The sequence below is a fragment of the Erinaceus europaeus genome, chromosome 17 (assembly GCF_950295315.1).
Source record: "Erinaceus europaeus chromosome 17, mEriEur2.1, whole genome shotgun sequence".
NCBI classification, from domain to species: domain Eukaryota; kingdom Metazoa; phylum Chordata; class Mammalia; order Eulipotyphla; family Erinaceidae; genus Erinaceus; species Erinaceus europaeus.
The window spans coordinates 4,905,165-4,922,111 of NC_080178.1; the positions used below are offsets into that span (position 1 = coordinate 4,905,165).

The window sequence follows — 16,947 nt, forward strand, 5'->3', positions numbered from 1 at the left end:
ACAATTTAACCATCAGACCGTCGGCGTCACGGCTTCCACTGCGTCCGGTCACCCTCCTGCCTTTTCCTTCTTTAAAAAAAAAAACAAAAAACGTTGTTGACGTTGTCTGTTTTCCACTCTTGTGTTCTACAGAACTGACCCTCCCCGAACTTGGCTTCCGACTGGGGAGGGCTGCAGGCCAGCTGTCCTCTCCCAGACTCTGTGGGGTCAGCGGCAGCAGGCGGGCAGAGGGGGTGCCACGCCACTCGCAGCTACGCCAGGGGTGGGGGGCTCGGGGAGCCGGTGGCGAGGCGGGGGGCGTCAGGTGTAGGAGTAGTCGACGTCCGGGATGCCGGCGTCCCGGTAGCCCCGCGTGGTGCCGTAGCCGATGGCGTGGCTGCCCTTGCACAAGCTGCTGCCGTTGGAGGAGGGGAAGATGGTGTGGACCACGTACTCCTCCTTGCTGTGGTGGTAAGGGTTGACGGGCAGCATCTGCAGCCCGGGGCCGCGGATCTCCAGGATGGAGTTATCCTTCTTGGTGCCCGATTCCATGTAGTCGTCCTTTTTCCTGCCGGCCCGGTTGTAGGCGCGCTCCCGGCTCAGCAGCTCGCCGGCACGGTGCACGTACCAGCAGATGGCCCCCAGCACCAGGAAGAGGAAGACCAGGGCCACGGCGCCCCCGATGATGCCCGCCAGGGGCAGGCCGGCCAGGGGGTCGACGTTCTGCTCCTGGTTGAGCGCGGTGGTGGGGCCGTAGCTGTCGGCCGTCTGGGCCTTGGCGCACACCGGCGTCTCGGTGGCGGCGGCATCCGGGTAGCCCGTTTCCATGGTGACCATGCAGATGACATAGGTGGACTTGGGCTCCAGCGCTGTGAGCAGGTACTCCGTCTTGTCGCCCTGCACCAGCGTCTCCGTGATGGAGCCTACGGCCGGGCTGTGGCCCAGGCGCAGCCAACTAAGACGGAACGAGGCTGCGGGCAGGGCGGCCTTCCACGTGATGCGGATGGAGTCGGCCGTCAGGGGCTTCACGTGGATGGCCAGGGTCTTGGCACCGCCGCCTCCACCGCCGCCACCGCCGCCCGTGGCCAGCGGGTAGTCCAGGCCGGAGTCGGGCAGCGGCAGGCCGGGCCTCCTGGCCTTGAGGGTGAAGAGGGAGCCCTGCGGGGTGGTGGCCGAGGCCTGGCTGCCGGCTGTGGTCTTGGGGGCGCCCCCGCCCCCGCCCCCTCCGGCTCCGGCTCCGGCGCCCGGCTCCAGGCACTCGTCCATCTCGCCGGTGATGTCCTTGATGGCCATGCCCCGCACCCTTTCGGGGCCCTGGCACATGAGGCCCCGCACGTTGACCTCGGCGGCCCGCGCCCTCACCCAGTCCCTCAGCCAGAGGAGGCCGCAGCCGCAGAACCAGGGGTTGTTCCGCAGCAGGAGCTGCGCCAGGCTGTCCAGGTCGTCGAAGAGGCCGCGGGGCAGCGTGGTCAGGTTGTTGTTGGACAGGTCCAGCCGCTCGAGCGCCCGCATGCGGGCCAGGGCATCGGCGGGCACGTGGCTGATGGCGTTGTCCTGCAGGAAGAGCCTCTGCAGCCGGGCGCTGGGCAGGCGCAGGGGGGGCGCGGCCAGCGAGTTGCGCACCAGCGACAGCTCCGTGAGGTTCTGCAGGCGGCTGAAGGTGTCGTCGGCGATGCGCTGGTTGGCCAGCAGGTTGCCGTCCAGCACCAGGCGCCGCAGGCTGCCCAGCCCGCGGAAGGCGTGCAGCGGGATGGTGGAGATGCGGTTGTCGTCCAGCCGCAGCTCCTCCAGCGTGTGGGGCAGCCCGGCCGGGACGCTGCTCAGGTGGTTACGGCTGAGGAAGAGCAGCCGGAGGCGGCGGCTGTCGGCGAAGGCGTCGTCCTCGATGCTCACGGTGGACACGGAGTTGTCGTCCAGGTGCAGCTTCTCCAGCAGGGGCAGGCGGGCCAGGGCGGCGCGGGCCAGGGTGCGCACGTTGTTGTCCTGAAGGTGCAGCTCCCGCAGCGAGCGCGGCAGGTTGGCGGGGAACTCGTCCAGCGCGTTCTGGTACAGGTACACGACCCGCACCCGCAGCTTGGTCTGCAGCGCCCGGGGGATGCCCGCGTTGCCGATGCGGTTGTTCTGCAGGAACAGGGTGGTGGCGTCGTCGGGAATGTCGGCGGGGATGGAGGTGAGGCCGCGGTCGTTGCAGTAGATGAAGCCGCGGTCGCAGCGGCACACGGCTGGGCAGGTGGTGCTGTCGATGGCCTCCGTCAGGAAGGCGATGAGGCCGTAGCACAGGAACAGCCAGTCCCGCAGGTCCAGGGCGGCCGCCGTCAGCACCACGGTGGCCGTGACAGTGGTGGTGGCGGCGGGCGCGGCCGAGGGGGCGGTGGTGGGGGGGTGCGCCCTGGCCATGGCGGATCACAGCTCACGGCCTCTACACCTGCGGGAAGCACAGGACGCGGAGGGAGGGGGTGAGCGGGGCGGGAGGCACCGAGGGGTCGAGGGGCAGAGGCCAAGCACATAGTACAAAGCACAAGGACACGGGTTCAAGCCCCTGGCTCCTCACCTGCAAGGGGGGGGTGCACTTCACAAGTGGTGAAGCCGGGCTGCAGGTGTCTCTCCCTCTCTCTCCTTCTCTGTCTCTCTTTCCCCTCTCAATTTCTCTCTGTCTCTATAAGTAAATAAAATAAAAAGTAAACATAAATATCTATACAGTAGATAAGACTATTTTTAAAAATTTTTAAAAATTGAGCTAGGCGTGCCCATGTCCAGTGGAGAAGCAATTACAGAAGCCAGACCTCCCACCATCTGCACCCCATAATGACCCTGGGTCCATATTCCCAGAGGGATAAAGAATAGGGAAGCTCAGGGAGTCGGGCGGTAGTGCAGCGGGTTAAGCACACGTGGCGCAAAGTGCAAGGACCGGTGTAAGGATCCCGGCTCCCCACCTGCAAGGAAGTCGCTTCACAGGCGGTGAAGCAGGTCTGCAGGTGTCTGTCTTTCTCTCCCCTCTGTCTTCCCCTTTTCTCTCTGTCCTATCCAACAACGACGACATCAATAACAACAGCAATAATAACTACAACAATGAAAAAACAAGGGCAACAAAAGGGAAAAACAAAAGAACAAACAAAAAAGAATAGGGAAGCTTTTAAGGGAGAGGATACGGAACTCAGGTAGTGGGAATTGTGTGGAAATGTACCCCTCTTATCCTATGGTCTTGTCTCTCTCTCTATATATATATTTTTATAAATAAATTTAAAAAAATAGGGCCAGGTAGTGGTGTCCCAGGTTAAGCACACATGGTACTAAGCGCAAGGAACCACACAAGCTCTGGGTTCAAGCCCCCAGCTCCCCACCTGCAGGGGGAACACTTCACAAGCAGTGAAGCAGGTCTGCAGGTGTCTGTCTTTCTCTTTCTCTCCCCCTTCTACCTCCCCCTCTTCTCTCCATTTCTCTCTGTCCTATCCAACAATGATGACATCAATAACAACAATATTAACTACAACAAGAAAACAACATAGGCCAACAAAAGGGAATAAATAAATATTTAAAAATATATAGCATCCAGGAGCGGTGGATTCACAGTGCTGGTACCGAGCTCCAACAGTAACCCTGGAGGCAAACTTTAATTACTTAAAAATAAATAAATAAGGGGGCTGGATGGTGGTGCACCTAGCAAGGCGTACGTGTTCCAGCATGCAAGGACTTGGGTTCGAGCTCCTGGTCCCCACCTGTTTCATGACAGGTGAAGCAGATCTGCAGGTGTCTTTCTCCTGTCCCCCCTTTTTTATCTCCCCTTTCCCTCTCAATTGCTCTGTTTCTGGCCAGAATAAACAGGTCTTCATTAAAAACAGTAAATCTCCTTGGAAGCAGAGATACCAGCTTTTAATTAAAGAATTATCTAGTTAGTAATGAGAGAGAGAGAGAGAGAGAGAGAGAAGCAGAGCATCACTCAGACACACGTGATGCCGGGGATCGAACTTGGGACTCTCACAAAGCTGGTCTCCCTGGCTCACCCTAAACGTGGCGGGTCTATATCATGGGATTGGGGGGGGCAGGCGGCGGCACATTTAAGCACACACATTATATCATGGGTTTAGGGCGAGGTTATTTTGTTGTTGTTTGCTTTTATTTATTCATTTATTTATTGCCTCCAGGGTTATTGCTAGGGCTCAGTATCTGCACTATGAACGTACTGCTCCTGTGGGCATTTTTCTGATTTTTTTTTTTTGATAGGACAGAGAGAAATTGAGAGGGGAGGAGAAGATAGGGAGAGAGAAGGATGGGGGATAGATAGTATAGTGCAAAGGGACTATACTGCAGGTGGGTGGGGAACTGGAGGCTTGAACCGGAATCCTTGTGTGGATCCTTAGGCTTCGCACTATATGCGCTTAACCCAATGGGCTACCTTCTAGGTCAGCCATAGGGTGAGTTTTATGGGTTTAGAGCCATTTTGGGGACCGCAGCCACACGGCCTGGCCTCTAGGGCCCAGTGCTTGAAGGGAGCCTGTTTCCACGAGACCCACTGGATCCAAACTTCAGGTGGGGGGTGGGGGTGGCAGGTGGCGCCAGAATCTGAGAAAAAGAAGCTGCCACTTTTGTCACTGGCAGGCGGTTGGAGCGAGGAGCTTCATTGTGTGGTGTTAACACGTGTCCTGTTTGTCACTCGTGCACTGCAGAGATGGGAGGGAAGGTGTCACTTGGGCGGCTGGTGTGTCTGCTGGGATCTCTGTCTCCATCACAGGTGCCCGCCTCCCACCAAGTGTGTGTGTGGGGGGTGGGGTGGGGAGGGAGTCCTCACCGTGTCCCTCCCCAAATCTCACAACTTTCAGCTCTCTTGAGAGAAATATATGTACTTGCGTCAAAAGACATGAGACAAACAGAAGCAGGAGGGTACGCTCTGATGACTGTCTACAAGGTGTAATTTCAGATTTCACAAATGGAAAAACTGCCACTCGGATCATCTGGCTTTGGAGACATGAAATGAGGTCAAGACCAGTGCTCTTCTAGCCTTGCCGAGGGGATCTGGTGGAGTGGATGGAGTCTGGGGTCCCGCGTCACAAGGTTTCTTGGCGGCCCCAGCCTGGAGGGGACCCTGATGTGCAGGACAGGATGGGGGTGCTGGCTGGATGAGTGGGTGATGCAGGGCTTTCTGCCCCGGCCGTGGAGGGGCTCTGTTTCTGCATGCACAGCCCGCTCCCTGTGTGGCCCTCTCTGCTCCCGGGCTGCTCCTCTCATCACCTTCCTCACCCTTCAGAGTATGTCTTGGGTGTTCGCTCCTCTGCCAGATGCCAGAAAGATCACTCCTCTGTTCCACCTATCCATCCATCCATCATCCATCCACCTGTCTATCCATCCATCCACCTGTCTATCCATACACCTACCTGTCCACCCATCCATCCATCTATCATCCATCCACCTGTCTAACCTTCCACATACCTACTTGTCCATCCATCCATTCATCTACCTGTCCATCCATCCACCTGTCCATCCATTCACCTGTCCATCCATCTGTCTGTCCATCCATCCATCAACCTGCCCATCTATCCACCCACCTGTCCATCCACTCATCCATCCATCCACCTGTCTATCCATCCACCTACCTGTCAATCCATTCATCCATCCATACATCCATCCATCCATCCATACATACATCCCATCCGTTCACCTGTCCATCCATTCATCCATCCGTCCATCCATCTATCCATCCATCTATCCATCTGTCCATCCATCCACCTACCTGTCCATCTATCCAGTCTGTCTATCCATCCATCACCCATCATCAATCTATATATTTTTCTTCTTCTTCTCCTCCTCCTACTTCTCCTCTTCCTCCTTCTTGCCTTTTGCTGCCCATCATTGTCGGACAGGACAGAGAGAAATGGAGAGAGGAGGGAGAGACAGAGAGAGGGAGAGAAAGACAGACACCTGCAGACCTGCTTCACCGCTTGTGAAGCGACTCCCCTGCAGGTGGGGAGCCAGGGGCTCGAACCTGGATCCTTACGCCGGTCCTTGCGCTTTGCACCAAGTGCGCTTAACCCACTGCGCTACTGCCTGGCCCCCAATCTATACATTTTTCCATTCAGATACTTATCTATACATCCACCTGTCTGTCCATCCATCCATCCATCCATCCATCCATCCATCCCAACAGCTCTTCTCTGTCGCTGGCCTCTCAGGAGTCAGCCCCTGCTCTGGGCGCTGAGGTTCCATTCTGGTGGACAGTGCCTCACACTGTCATAAAACTCACCTGGGGCTTCACAGTTTAAGTCATGTGACCTTGTCCCCAGGCACGGGACAAGCATCTTTCTTGCTCCCATCAGCAGACAAGAAAAGTGGAGCTCAGCGATGGGGTGCCTGGCGGGGGCTGGGAGGGAGATGGCTCTCCCGTAGAGTGCACCTTTCACCTCCAGGGGCACCATGAATAAGGGAGAGACTTTACCAGTGTTGGGGTGGTGCTGTGGTGTCTCTGCCTCTCTCTCTGCCTGTCTCACTCTCTCTCTGGAAAAAAAAAAAAAGAGCCCACTGGGAGTGATGGAATCACACAGGTATGAAGCCCCAGCGACAAAGACAAAAATAAAAACGAGAGGGAGTCGGGCGGTAGCGCAGCGGGCTAAGTGCAGGTGGCGCAAAGCGCAAGGACTGGGATAAGGATCCCGGTTTGAGCCCCCGGCTCCCCGCCTGCAGGGGAGTCGCTTCACAGGCGGTGAAGCAGGTCTGCAGGTGTCTGTCTTTCTCTCCCCCTCCTCTCTCTACAACCTGCTGTGCTACTGCCTGACTCCCCATAATAATGATTTTGAAAAAAGGAACAGAAATGCGACAAAGAAGCTGGTCAGTGCCCTAAGCCGTGCTCAGGCCATGGGCTCCTTCCTGGAAGCAGGTCAAAAAAGCCACCAAGCCAGACAAGAGAGGGCCCTTCTGGTCTCCACAGGCCATCCCCTTGTGCCCTTATGTCACACACAGCCCACCCCCCAGTTTTACAGCTCAGCAGATGGTCACCCAGATTCCCATCTCTGCTCCAGCTGCTGTGAGCAGACAGGCAGGGCCAGGGGAGCGAGAGAAGGGAGCTCAGTCTGCTCCAGGGCCTCCTGGCCTCCTTGCAGGTGTCACATCTGAGCCCGTGAGCACCTGTGCTGGGGTCCCCAGCCTCTGGCCGCGACTCACTCTCTTTCTCTGTCCCTCTGGTCTCCTCTTTCTTAGAAAATATTTTATTTATTTTATTTACTAGATAGAGACAGAGATAAATTGAGAGGAAGGGAGAGATACAGGAGAGAGAGAGAAAGAGACAGAGAGACACCTGCAGACCTGCTTCACCACTTGTGAAGCTTCCCCGTTGCAGGTGGGGACCAGAGGCTTGAACCTGGGTCCTTGCTCACTGTAATATGTGCACTTAACCAGGTGTACCACCACCAGGCCTCCCCCTCCACTTTTTTTTTTTTTTGAGTGACAGGGAGAAATTGAGAGGGAAGAGAGAGAGAGAAGGACACCTGCAAACCTGCTTTATCTGTTGAGAAGGGAGGGAGAGAGAGAGAGAAGGACACCTGCAAACCTGCTTTATCTGTTGAGAAGGGAGGGAGAGAGAGAGAGAAGGACACCTGCAAACCTGCTTTATCTGTTGAGAAGGGAGGGCAGATAGAAAGGGAGAGACCCGCACCCCTGCTTGTAAAGCTTTTGCAACTGCAGGTGGGGAATGGGCTCGAACCTGGGTCCTTGCACACTCAACCAACCAGGTCTGTCATCATCCAGCCCCCCTCTCTCCTGTTCTGCAGTTCCTGGAGCCTGGAACAAGGGGTGTGGGAGGCTCCTGGCATAGACATTCCAGGGCTGTGCCCTGAGCAGAGGTCAGACTGCTCGAGGCCAGTGCCAACATCCCCTCATGCCCACCCTGCTCCTGCCAAAGCCGTGGACCCCGGGCGCTGGCAGGAGGGTGCAGTTTTAAGCTGTGCCCTTCAGGAATGCAGTGGGGCGTGCGGCATGCGGGAGACTGGGACCAAGGCCTTTCGGGTCCCTGTCTGTGTCATCCATTGCAGCGAGTCCCCTTCCCCAAGGCTGCCCCTGCAGGTGCCCTGAGGCTCCAAAAAGCAGAGCCAGAGGGTGGGGGTGGAGACTCCCAGACAAAGCGATTCATGGTCAGGGAGGCTTTTTATTCCCTGTTGTGTGCCTGATGGCTCATACGCCATCGAATCAAGCCTGGTAATTGCCTGTCTTTTCCTGGGGTCACTTGGCTCCCGCAGAGTCCAGTGGGCTGTGGGCGCCATTCCACTGGCTACAGGGCCTATGGCAAGGGAAGCTGTGTGGGAGGTGGTCAGACCCCGCCTGGCTGAGGGGTCCTGGCTGGGGGTGTTAGCTTTCCCTAGGAACCATCAGCTCCCGACTTCACTGCCCAGGGATCTGGCCTCTGTGTAAATGACTTCTCCTCCCTCTGCTTCCCAGGGCCCCAGCTACTCCCCCATCCCCACCATCATTACCCCCCTGCCTCTGGCTAGACTGGGGGTCATGGGCCTGCAGTGACTGGGTCCCCCCTCCTCAGCTGTGCACCCTCAACCCTCACCCCTAAACTAGAGGGAGCATTGGACCCAGGCTCCTCGAGCGGGGGGCTCACAGCTCAGCACTTAATCTCTCCTCTTCCTGAAAATCCAGGATATAAGGCTGGGAGAGGGGCTCGCCCAGTAGAACACACTCTCCCCGGCACGAGGTCCTGGGTTCGAGTTCCCGGTTACCGCATGAGAGCACATGCGCAGGGAAGTTTCAGGAGTGGTGGAGCAGTGCTGTGGTGTCTCTCCTCTCTGTCTCTTTCTCTCTATATCTTAAAAAAAGAGGGGGGTCGGGTGGTGGTGTACCTGGTTGCGCGCACGTTATAACGTGCAAGGACCCAGGTTCAAGTCCCCGCTCCTCTCCTGCAGGGGGGAAGCCTCACAGGCGGCGAAGCAGGGCTACAGGTGTCTCTCATTCTTTCTCCCTCTCTATCTTCCCCTCCCCTCTCACTTTCTCTCTTTCCTATAAACAAACAAACAAAATTAAAGTTGGCAGGGGATAGATAGCACAGTGGTTATGCAAAGAGACTCTCATGCCTGAGACTCCAGTGTCCCAGGTTCAATTCCCTTCACCACCATGGGCCAGAGCTAAGAAGGGCTCTAGTAAAAAAAAAAAAAATTAATTAATTAAAAGAAGTCCACCAGGAGTGGAAGAATCATGCAAGGTGTGGTGCTCCAGTGATAACCCAGATAGCAAAATAAATAAATAGTAAAAGTGAAAATATAGATAGGGATCCAGGCAGTGGATCCTGGTTAAGCACTCGCATTACAGTGCACAAGGACCCATGTTCAAGCCCCTGGTCCCCACTGCAGGGGGAAAACTTCATGAGTGGTGAAGAAGGGCTGCAGGTGTCTCTCTCTGTCTCTCTCCTTCCTTCTCTCTATTTCTCTCTCCCCTCTCAATTTCTCTGTCTTTATCCAATAATAAAAATTTTAAAAAAAAATTAAAAATATTTAGAGAAAAATTCGACCAGGGAGGCTGGTAAAAACTGGCTTAGTGATACAGCGCATATGCAGGGACCTGGGTTCACGTCTGAGTTGCTGAATTAAAAAGACAAAAAGAGGGGGTCGGGCAGTGGCGCAGCGGTTGAGCGCACGTGGTGCAAAGCGCAAGGACCGGCTTGAGGATCGTGGTTTGAGCCCCCGGCTCCCCACCTGTAGGGGAGTCGCTTCACAAACGGTGAAGCAGGTCTGCAGGTGTCTGTCTTTCTCTCCCCCTCTGTCTTCCCCTCCTCTCTCCATTTCTCACTGTCCTATCCAACAACAACGACATCAATAACCACAACAATGTTAAACAACAAGGGCAACAAAAGGGGAAATAAATGAATATTTTAAAAAAAGACAAAAAGAGGGCATCAGGTGGTAGCGCAGCGGGTTAAGCGCAGGTGGCGCAAAGTGCAAGGACCGGCGTAAGGATCCCAGTTTGAGCCCCCGGCTCCCCACCTGCAGGGGAGTCACTTCACAGGCGGTGAAGCAGGTCCGCAGGTGTCTGTCTTTCTCTCCCCGTCTCTGTCTTCCCCTCCTCTCTCCATCTCTCTCTGTCCTATCCAGCAATGACGACGACAGCAATAATAACCACAACCACAACCACGATAAACAACAATGGCAACAAAAAGAAAAAATGGCCTCTAGGAGCAGTGGATTCAAGTGCAGGCACCAAGTCCCAGCGATAACCCTGGAGGCAAAAAACAAATAAAAAAACAAACAAAAAACCCAAAAAGAGAACTAGGAGGCAGCTGGAAGGGCACCTGCTCTGGCCTGGTCCAAGTGTGGCCCCGCTGCACTGGGGGGTGTCCCCTCTGTGAGTAAGGCTTGTTTTTTTTTTTCTTCCAAGTTCTAGGTCCGACAGATGCTGAGGGTGGGGCACTCCTGCCCAGGCAAGGGGGATGTGGAACAGGAGACTGGGTGCCATGCCCCTCCACCCCCCATCCGTCTGGGGTGCCACTGAGAGCGCGGGGGGGGGGGGGCCTCCTGCGAACACTAATTATTTTTCTAATTCCATGCCCTCATGCATTATGCACCAGCCGCTTTCCTGGCGGTAATTGCAGTCAGATATGCAAATCATCACCACGTGCATCTCAAGTTCACCCCTTTGTGGGTGGGCCGGGGGGGGGGAGGGCCCGAGACAGGCACCCCAAACTTCAGAGAATGCCTGCCGCTCGCAGAAAAGGAAGACTTTGGGAGTGTGTCTTCGGAGGTTAATTACATTGATAGCAGTGTTGGATATTAAACTATTCCGGGCCAGGAGGGGGTGTGAGATGAAAGGAGACACTTGTAATTTTGTTTCTCTCTCTGGCGCATTAGTTTAATAAGATGTTCTCTGAGCTTGATATTTCTGTCTGTCTGCGTGTTTTGTAGTAAGGCGGCCCTGACTGACTGAAGCTTAGTTCCTTTGGGGGAAGGAAAAAGGGGAGACACAGGGGAGTGTGGAGTGGCAGGAGAGGGACCCTTTATTCTGGGGCGTCCTGGCCAGCACAGTTGCAGAGCTAGTGGGTGGGCTCCCACTCAGGTCTGTGTCCCTCCCTCATCCCCCCCCAGCAGGGTGCTGCACCCATGGCAGCAGGCACAGGGCAACAGGGTGACCAGGAATGACTGGCTTGGGGATGAGTTCCGATAATCACTGGAGGCTGAGGGCTTTGTCGCCTTCCCACCCCAATGGGGGCCCTGGAGAGACCCCTCTCCCAATATTATGTGTTGACTGTCAGCCCCTCCCTCTTCATTCCTGCATATCAGGATACACTCCGTCTCTCTCAACTGTTCCAGATAGAGCCAGGCAGGCAGGGCATGCTTTGTGAACCTTGAATAAACGAATGAATGAATGAATGAGTGAATACTGGTGAAGAAATGAATGAGGGTGCACCTGGTTAAGCACACCTTACAGCATGTAAGGACTAGGGATCCAGCCACCCCCACCCCCGTCCCCACCTGCAGGGAGAAAGCTTTGCGAGTGGTGAAGCAGTGCTGCAGGTGTCTCTCTGTGTCTATCACTCCCTCCCCTCTCGAATTCTGGCTGTCTCTATCCAATAAATAAATAAAGATAATACAAAATGTAAAGAAATGAAAGAGTGAACGCACTCACACGCCAAAATGGAGGCCCTAGAAGCTCAGGCATGGACGGGGGAGGAATAAGGACCTAGTCACCCCAGGGTGTGGCCACCCACCACATAGCCCCCAGGTGTGGGACCAGGTGTGGGACCTGAAGGATGGGGGTGGGGTCGCGCACACGTGCTTGGCTTTGCTCTCATGCTCCGCCCCTCTCAGCTGCCTGGGGTAGGGTCACCACTGCTTTGGGGTGCTGGCTCTTCCCTGTCACTCCCACAGACCTGCCTGGGTGGGACCCAGCATCAGGCCAGAGAAACTCTCGGGGGCGGGGGGGTGTTCAGGTGGCGATGAGCCAATGGATTGAGCACACATATTATTGCCAAATGCAAGGACCCAGGTTCAAGCCCCAGGCCTTTCCCACGTGCACAGGGAAGCTTCACCAGCAGCGCTACAGTGCTGCAGGTGTCTATCTCCCTTCCCCTTCTCAATTTCTCTCTGTCCTATAAAATATAAGAAAAGATTTCGAAAGGAAGCGGGAGAGACCCGTCCAGCAGGTGCGCCCAGCTGCTCACAACTCTTTGAGAGGAGTGGCTTTGGGTGGATGGCAGTGGGCACAGTCCCCACCCACGCAGCGTCTCAAGGGAGCGGCAGACCTTTCCAGTTCTGAGGTGGGAGGCCAGCCCAGCCCCCCACCCCACCCCCAGGCTGGGTGCATCAACCCAGAGACAGGCGACCAGGGCCGGCCGGTTGGGGCGGGAGGCCCGGCTGGCGGCTGGCGCGCCCAGCTAATAAATAACCGCGAATGGCCGCTCTGCAGGGCATCCTTCACGCCGGGGCTAATAACACAGCTATTAATGCCCCCGCGGCTGGCGTGCGCCACTGCGCTGACAGATGTCCTCGGCCGCGCCGCCATCCATCAGCCCCTCTCCCTCCGCGAGCTGTCATTTTCCATCTGGGTAATGAGTTGGGGCTTCCCCGTCCTGCCCAGGGGGCTGGGGCTGGGGGCCCCACCCCAAGATCATGGTCTGGGGGGTGCAGAAGCCCCACTGATGCCCTGGCACTCCAAGATCACGGCCCTGGGGAGCAGAAGCCCTCATCCACAAGGATGCCCAGTCCCCAGGACCCCAGACCCAGGTAGCAGGAGGCCCCATTGACCTCTTGGCACCCCGATATCATGGTCCTGGGAAGCAGGAGGCCCCGCCCACGAGGACCCCACCAGACCCAGGAAACCCCACTAGCCCCCTCGCCCCTCAGGAGGCCACGCCCATCACCTCGCCCCCAGACCCAGAGAGCAGGAGGCCCCAACCACGAGGACCCCAGCCCCCAGGTCCCCACTCCAAGGCCCCACTGTCCTCTCCCCACCAAGACTCACAGCCTGGGGAGCAGGAGGACCCGCCCACAGCCCTGCCCCCAAAACCCAGGTGGGGGAGCAGGAGTGAAGTTCACCTGGGGCTGTGTGACCCGGGGCCCTCGCCAGCCCTCTCTGGGTCTCAGCTTGTTGCTCGCTCTCAGTAGCTGAAGCTGGACAGAACCCGCGGGGAGAGGGCCTGGGGGGACCTCTTTGGAGCACCCCCACCCTGGGGTTCCCTGGCCAGCACAGGGACCAGGGCCCACTAGATGCAGAGGCCCCCAAAGGCTGAACGGGATGGGGGGGCGTCTTAACAATGAAATGACCCCTCTGCCCGCTGGCTGGGCAGTGGGTGTGGGGGTGCACAAGCCTCAGACGTGCAGCACATGGGGAGCCCCGGCCCCCCTCGGCACTGCTCTTACCTCTTCTGGAGCTTGTGGGGTCTGGACTGGAGGCTGGGGGGTCACAGACCACTGCCCTCTTCCCTGGGGGCAGGACAGAGACCCTGGCGTTTTCTCTTCGGGGTTCCTGGAGTTCAGAGCATTTCAGGCACCTGCTGCGAGCTGCTTCCCCCCAAAACAGTGAGGAGCTCGTGGCCAAAGGGTGTCCTGCGCCCCGAATCTGTGGGCAGGCCCTACAGCCCCATGGCCATCGCCGGCAGGGTGGACGCTCACTGGCCCTGGCTCTAGCCCCCCCCTTTGTCTGCTGACCGGCGCCTCCTGTGAAAGGCCTCTGCGAGGCTTCCTCACTTTTCTTTACCAAGTTTTTTTTTTTTTAATCCCTTTAAGTCACTCGGCAGAACGGGTTCTGGTGCAGAGAGCACTGTTGCGTGACGGGGCGGAGAGGGAGCCGCTCTCGAGAGAACGGGGGTTCCTGCCACTCAGGCTGAGTCTGGGGGGGCGGTGGGGGTCCATCACCCCAGCTGAGGTGCTGGTGAGCCTGCCACGCACCGCTGAGCTGTCAGGCCCCACGTGCCCCCCCCTCGGGGCAGATTTGGGGGGCTGGGGGTGGGGGGCACTGTCCTGCTCTGCTGCTCCTGCTGGCCCAGGCCTTCCTGCTTCTGGGAAGACGGGGAGCTGGAGGGGCTTATTCCTGCTTCACCCTCAGATCCTGTGTGTCCAGTGAGGGGTCCTTCTTCTCACCACCTGCCAAACACATGGGAAGTGAAGGCCTGGTGGTGAGGGGCCTGGGCTGGCCCCCCTATTTACTCCCCCCCACTCTGCCGTGAGCCTTTCCCCCCCCACAAATACCACCCTCCTAGGACTGTTCTTTGGGCAGCCAGCTCCCCGCAGGCCCTGCACAGCGAGAGAGAGAAGAGGTGTGGAGCCCAGAGCTGGCCTGGCTTCCTCGCACCAGCTTCTCACTGCATGTCATGTCACTCAGAGGCTCCATGGCCCCCAGCCTCTCACCCCGTGGGAACTCTACTCACCAAGGACCAAGGTCTCAGGTCTGGGGGAGCCTGGGCTGCCTCCTGCCGTGGCCCCACACCCCCACCTGCCCTCTGCAGGGGTGTGAGGCTCCCCCTCCATGGAGACTTGGGGGCTGGGCCAGCTGTTCCTGGGAGCCAGCCCCCCCCCATGTCCACCTCTCCTTAGAGCAGCCCCCCACCCCAGTGCTGCATCTCCTCCCCCTGCGGGAGTCCAGCTTTGGAAAAGGGCTTTTATTGCACATCTGAGACCACTAGCTCGCTTGCCAGCCGCCAGCCAACCAGCCAGGGTCTGCATCCAGCTGGGAGTTGGGGGGCTGGTCTGAGAGCTGGAGGGGAAGGGGAGCTTTTATGAGCCAGAGCCCAGCCCCGGGCGCCCAGCCCAGCAGGCCGAGGGCAGTGGGGATGTCGGAATAAGGGGGTTCGAGGCCAGCCCCCCAGGAGGTCAGAGGCCTAGTGCCAGCAGGCTCCATGTGCCCTGAGTGAAGGCCCAGGTCCTGGTATACGGCGGGGAAGGGGAAGCAGGCAGGTGGGGTACACTCTTCCCTACCAGAAGGGGTAGGTGTGGGGGGGGGGCGGGTTTGGAGAGGAGGAAAGATAAAAGTCTCCCCTGCCCTGGGAGGGGTGGGCATAGGCTCCCGAGTTGCTTCTGCTATTACACCCATGTGATTTCATCCAATTATAAATTGTAATTTCTCTATGAAAGCGAGAGATGGAAAGAATCCAATGAGGTCATCTGCCTCCCTGGCCGAGGCGAGGAAATTGTTTTATTGGGGGGGGGAAGGACTAGGAGCACCCTCCCCCGAGGCTCCAGCCAGCGTGGCTTCTAGTTCAGGAGAGAAACCATGAATCCAGGAAGGCAGTGGCCTTCCACAGACTTGCCACGCTCAGGATCAAGGCCTGGGGCTGCCTCCTCGAGATCTGTGCCATCTTCCTCCTGCAAACGTTTACCTCCAACCTCACCTTTCCTGCCAGGAAAGCTTGCACAACCTCACCCAGGCAGACTTTTCCACAGCATGGGGAGCTTCCCTCAGTGCCAAGGGCGCTTCCATGTGGTGCCAGGGCTTGAACCTGGGCCACACACATATGGCAAGATGGGTGCCCTCCTCATTGAGGAGCCATCTCCATCCCTCTGTTTCCTAGTTCAGAAAACCCGGGAAGGGCCAGTGCAGCAGCAAAGCACTGGACTTGCATGCCTGATGTCTCAGGTTCAGTCCTCAGCACTCGTATATGCCCAAGCTGAGTGATGCTGAGCAAATTGGGGTTTTTTTTCCCACCTTTCTTTTTAACTTTTTTCCTTTTAATTGTTATTGCAGTCCAGGAAGTGGTGCAGGGGTTAGAGCTTTGGACTGAAAAGCAGGGGGCCCCGGGTTCGATCTGGTTCTCTTTCTTTCCTCTCATGCTAATAAATCTTTTTCTTTCTTTTTTTTAAAGGTTTTATTTATTTTTTATAAAGATATAACTAGATATAAGAGAAAGAACTAGATATCACTCTGGTACATGTGCTGCTGGGAATTGAACTCAGGACCTCATGTTTGAGAGTCCAGTGCCTTAGCCACTGCGCCACCTCCCGGACCACGCTAATAAATCTTTTTCTTTTTTTTCTTTCTTCTCCTCCTTTTCTTGCCACCAGGTCTATTGCTGGGGCTCAGTGCCTGCATGACGCATCCACCACTCTCGGTGGCCATTTTTACCTTTTTTTTTTTCTTTCTATTTTTCAGTGTTTTTTTTTTTTTTTTTTTTTTTTTTTGACAGGGCAGAGAAATTGAGAGGGGTGGGAAGATAGAGAGGAGAGAGAAAGACACCTGCCGACCTACTTCACCCTCATCAAGTGTACCCCCTGCAGGTAGGGAGCAGGGCTCAAACCCAGGTCTTTGGTGACATACTAATACTATACTGGCATACTATCCCCCACTAGTAAATCTTTAGTGTAAAATAAAGAGTATGAAAGAGGAAGGAAGGAAGGAAGGGGTCCAGGCAAGGCTTCACTCTGAGCACCCTGCATCTGCCTCCCTCACCCCCACTCCTCCACCCCCTTCTCTGTGCTTCTGCTAAGTCCCCTGGGAGCCTCAAGGGTCACCAGATACTCCCAACCCCACTGAGGACTCCGTGTAGCCAGAGTTCAGCCTGACTTGGGGGGCTGGGGAACACGGGCTGGAAGTGGAGTCCGAGACAGGACTCCAAGGCTGTGACGCGCCCTGTGATCAGCCCAGTCCCGCCGGCCAAGGACAGATGTGTCTGTGGGGTCCCGAGCATCAGGAGTCTCCCTGCTTTGGTCCCTGGCTTCTCTGGCCATCTCCAGCCCCTGCCCCCCACAGGCCGGTCTGGTCTCTGTGAGCTGTACTGAGTTGCCGTTCTGGGGTGGGGGTGGGGTCGGCGTGGGAACTCCTGGGGACTGTGTACTAAGAAGGGGGGGTGGCGTGCCCCCACACTCTGAACTTCCTGAGCTACTGACACGCCATCACCAGAGACGGGCACCTCCTCAGCCTGCTGTGCCGTCTTCCTGAGCCTCCTCAGCCTGCTGTGCCGTCTTCCTGAGCCTGGGGACAGCCCCGTGCAGCGGCAGGGCGGCCAGGACTGCCTCCGCTAGGTACAGGGACAGGGACATGTGTCCACGGGTGATCAAGGCCTCC

At 57.1% G+C, this 16,947-nt stretch overlaps 2 protein-coding genes across 4 annotated transcripts in view; one reads left to right on the forward strand and one right to left on the reverse strand.

Annotated features, from left to right (window-relative positions):
* Positions 1-16,947, forward strand: part of MACROD1 (mono-ADP ribosylhydrolase 1) — a 117,488-nt gene that overhangs the window by 28,166 nt on the left and 72,375 nt on the right. The window lies entirely within an intron of this gene.
* Positions 71-13,335, reverse strand: FLRT1 (fibronectin leucine rich transmembrane protein 1). The gene is made up of 2 exons (XM_007518546.3): positions 13,311-13,335; positions 71-2,404 (listed from the first exon to the last, which is right to left on the reverse strand). Exon 2 carries the CDS (start codon positions 2,374-2,376, stop codon positions 301-303), a length of 2,076 nt encoding a protein of 691 aa, XP_007518608.1. The 5' UTR covers positions 2,377-2,404; positions 13,311-13,335; the 3' UTR covers positions 71-300.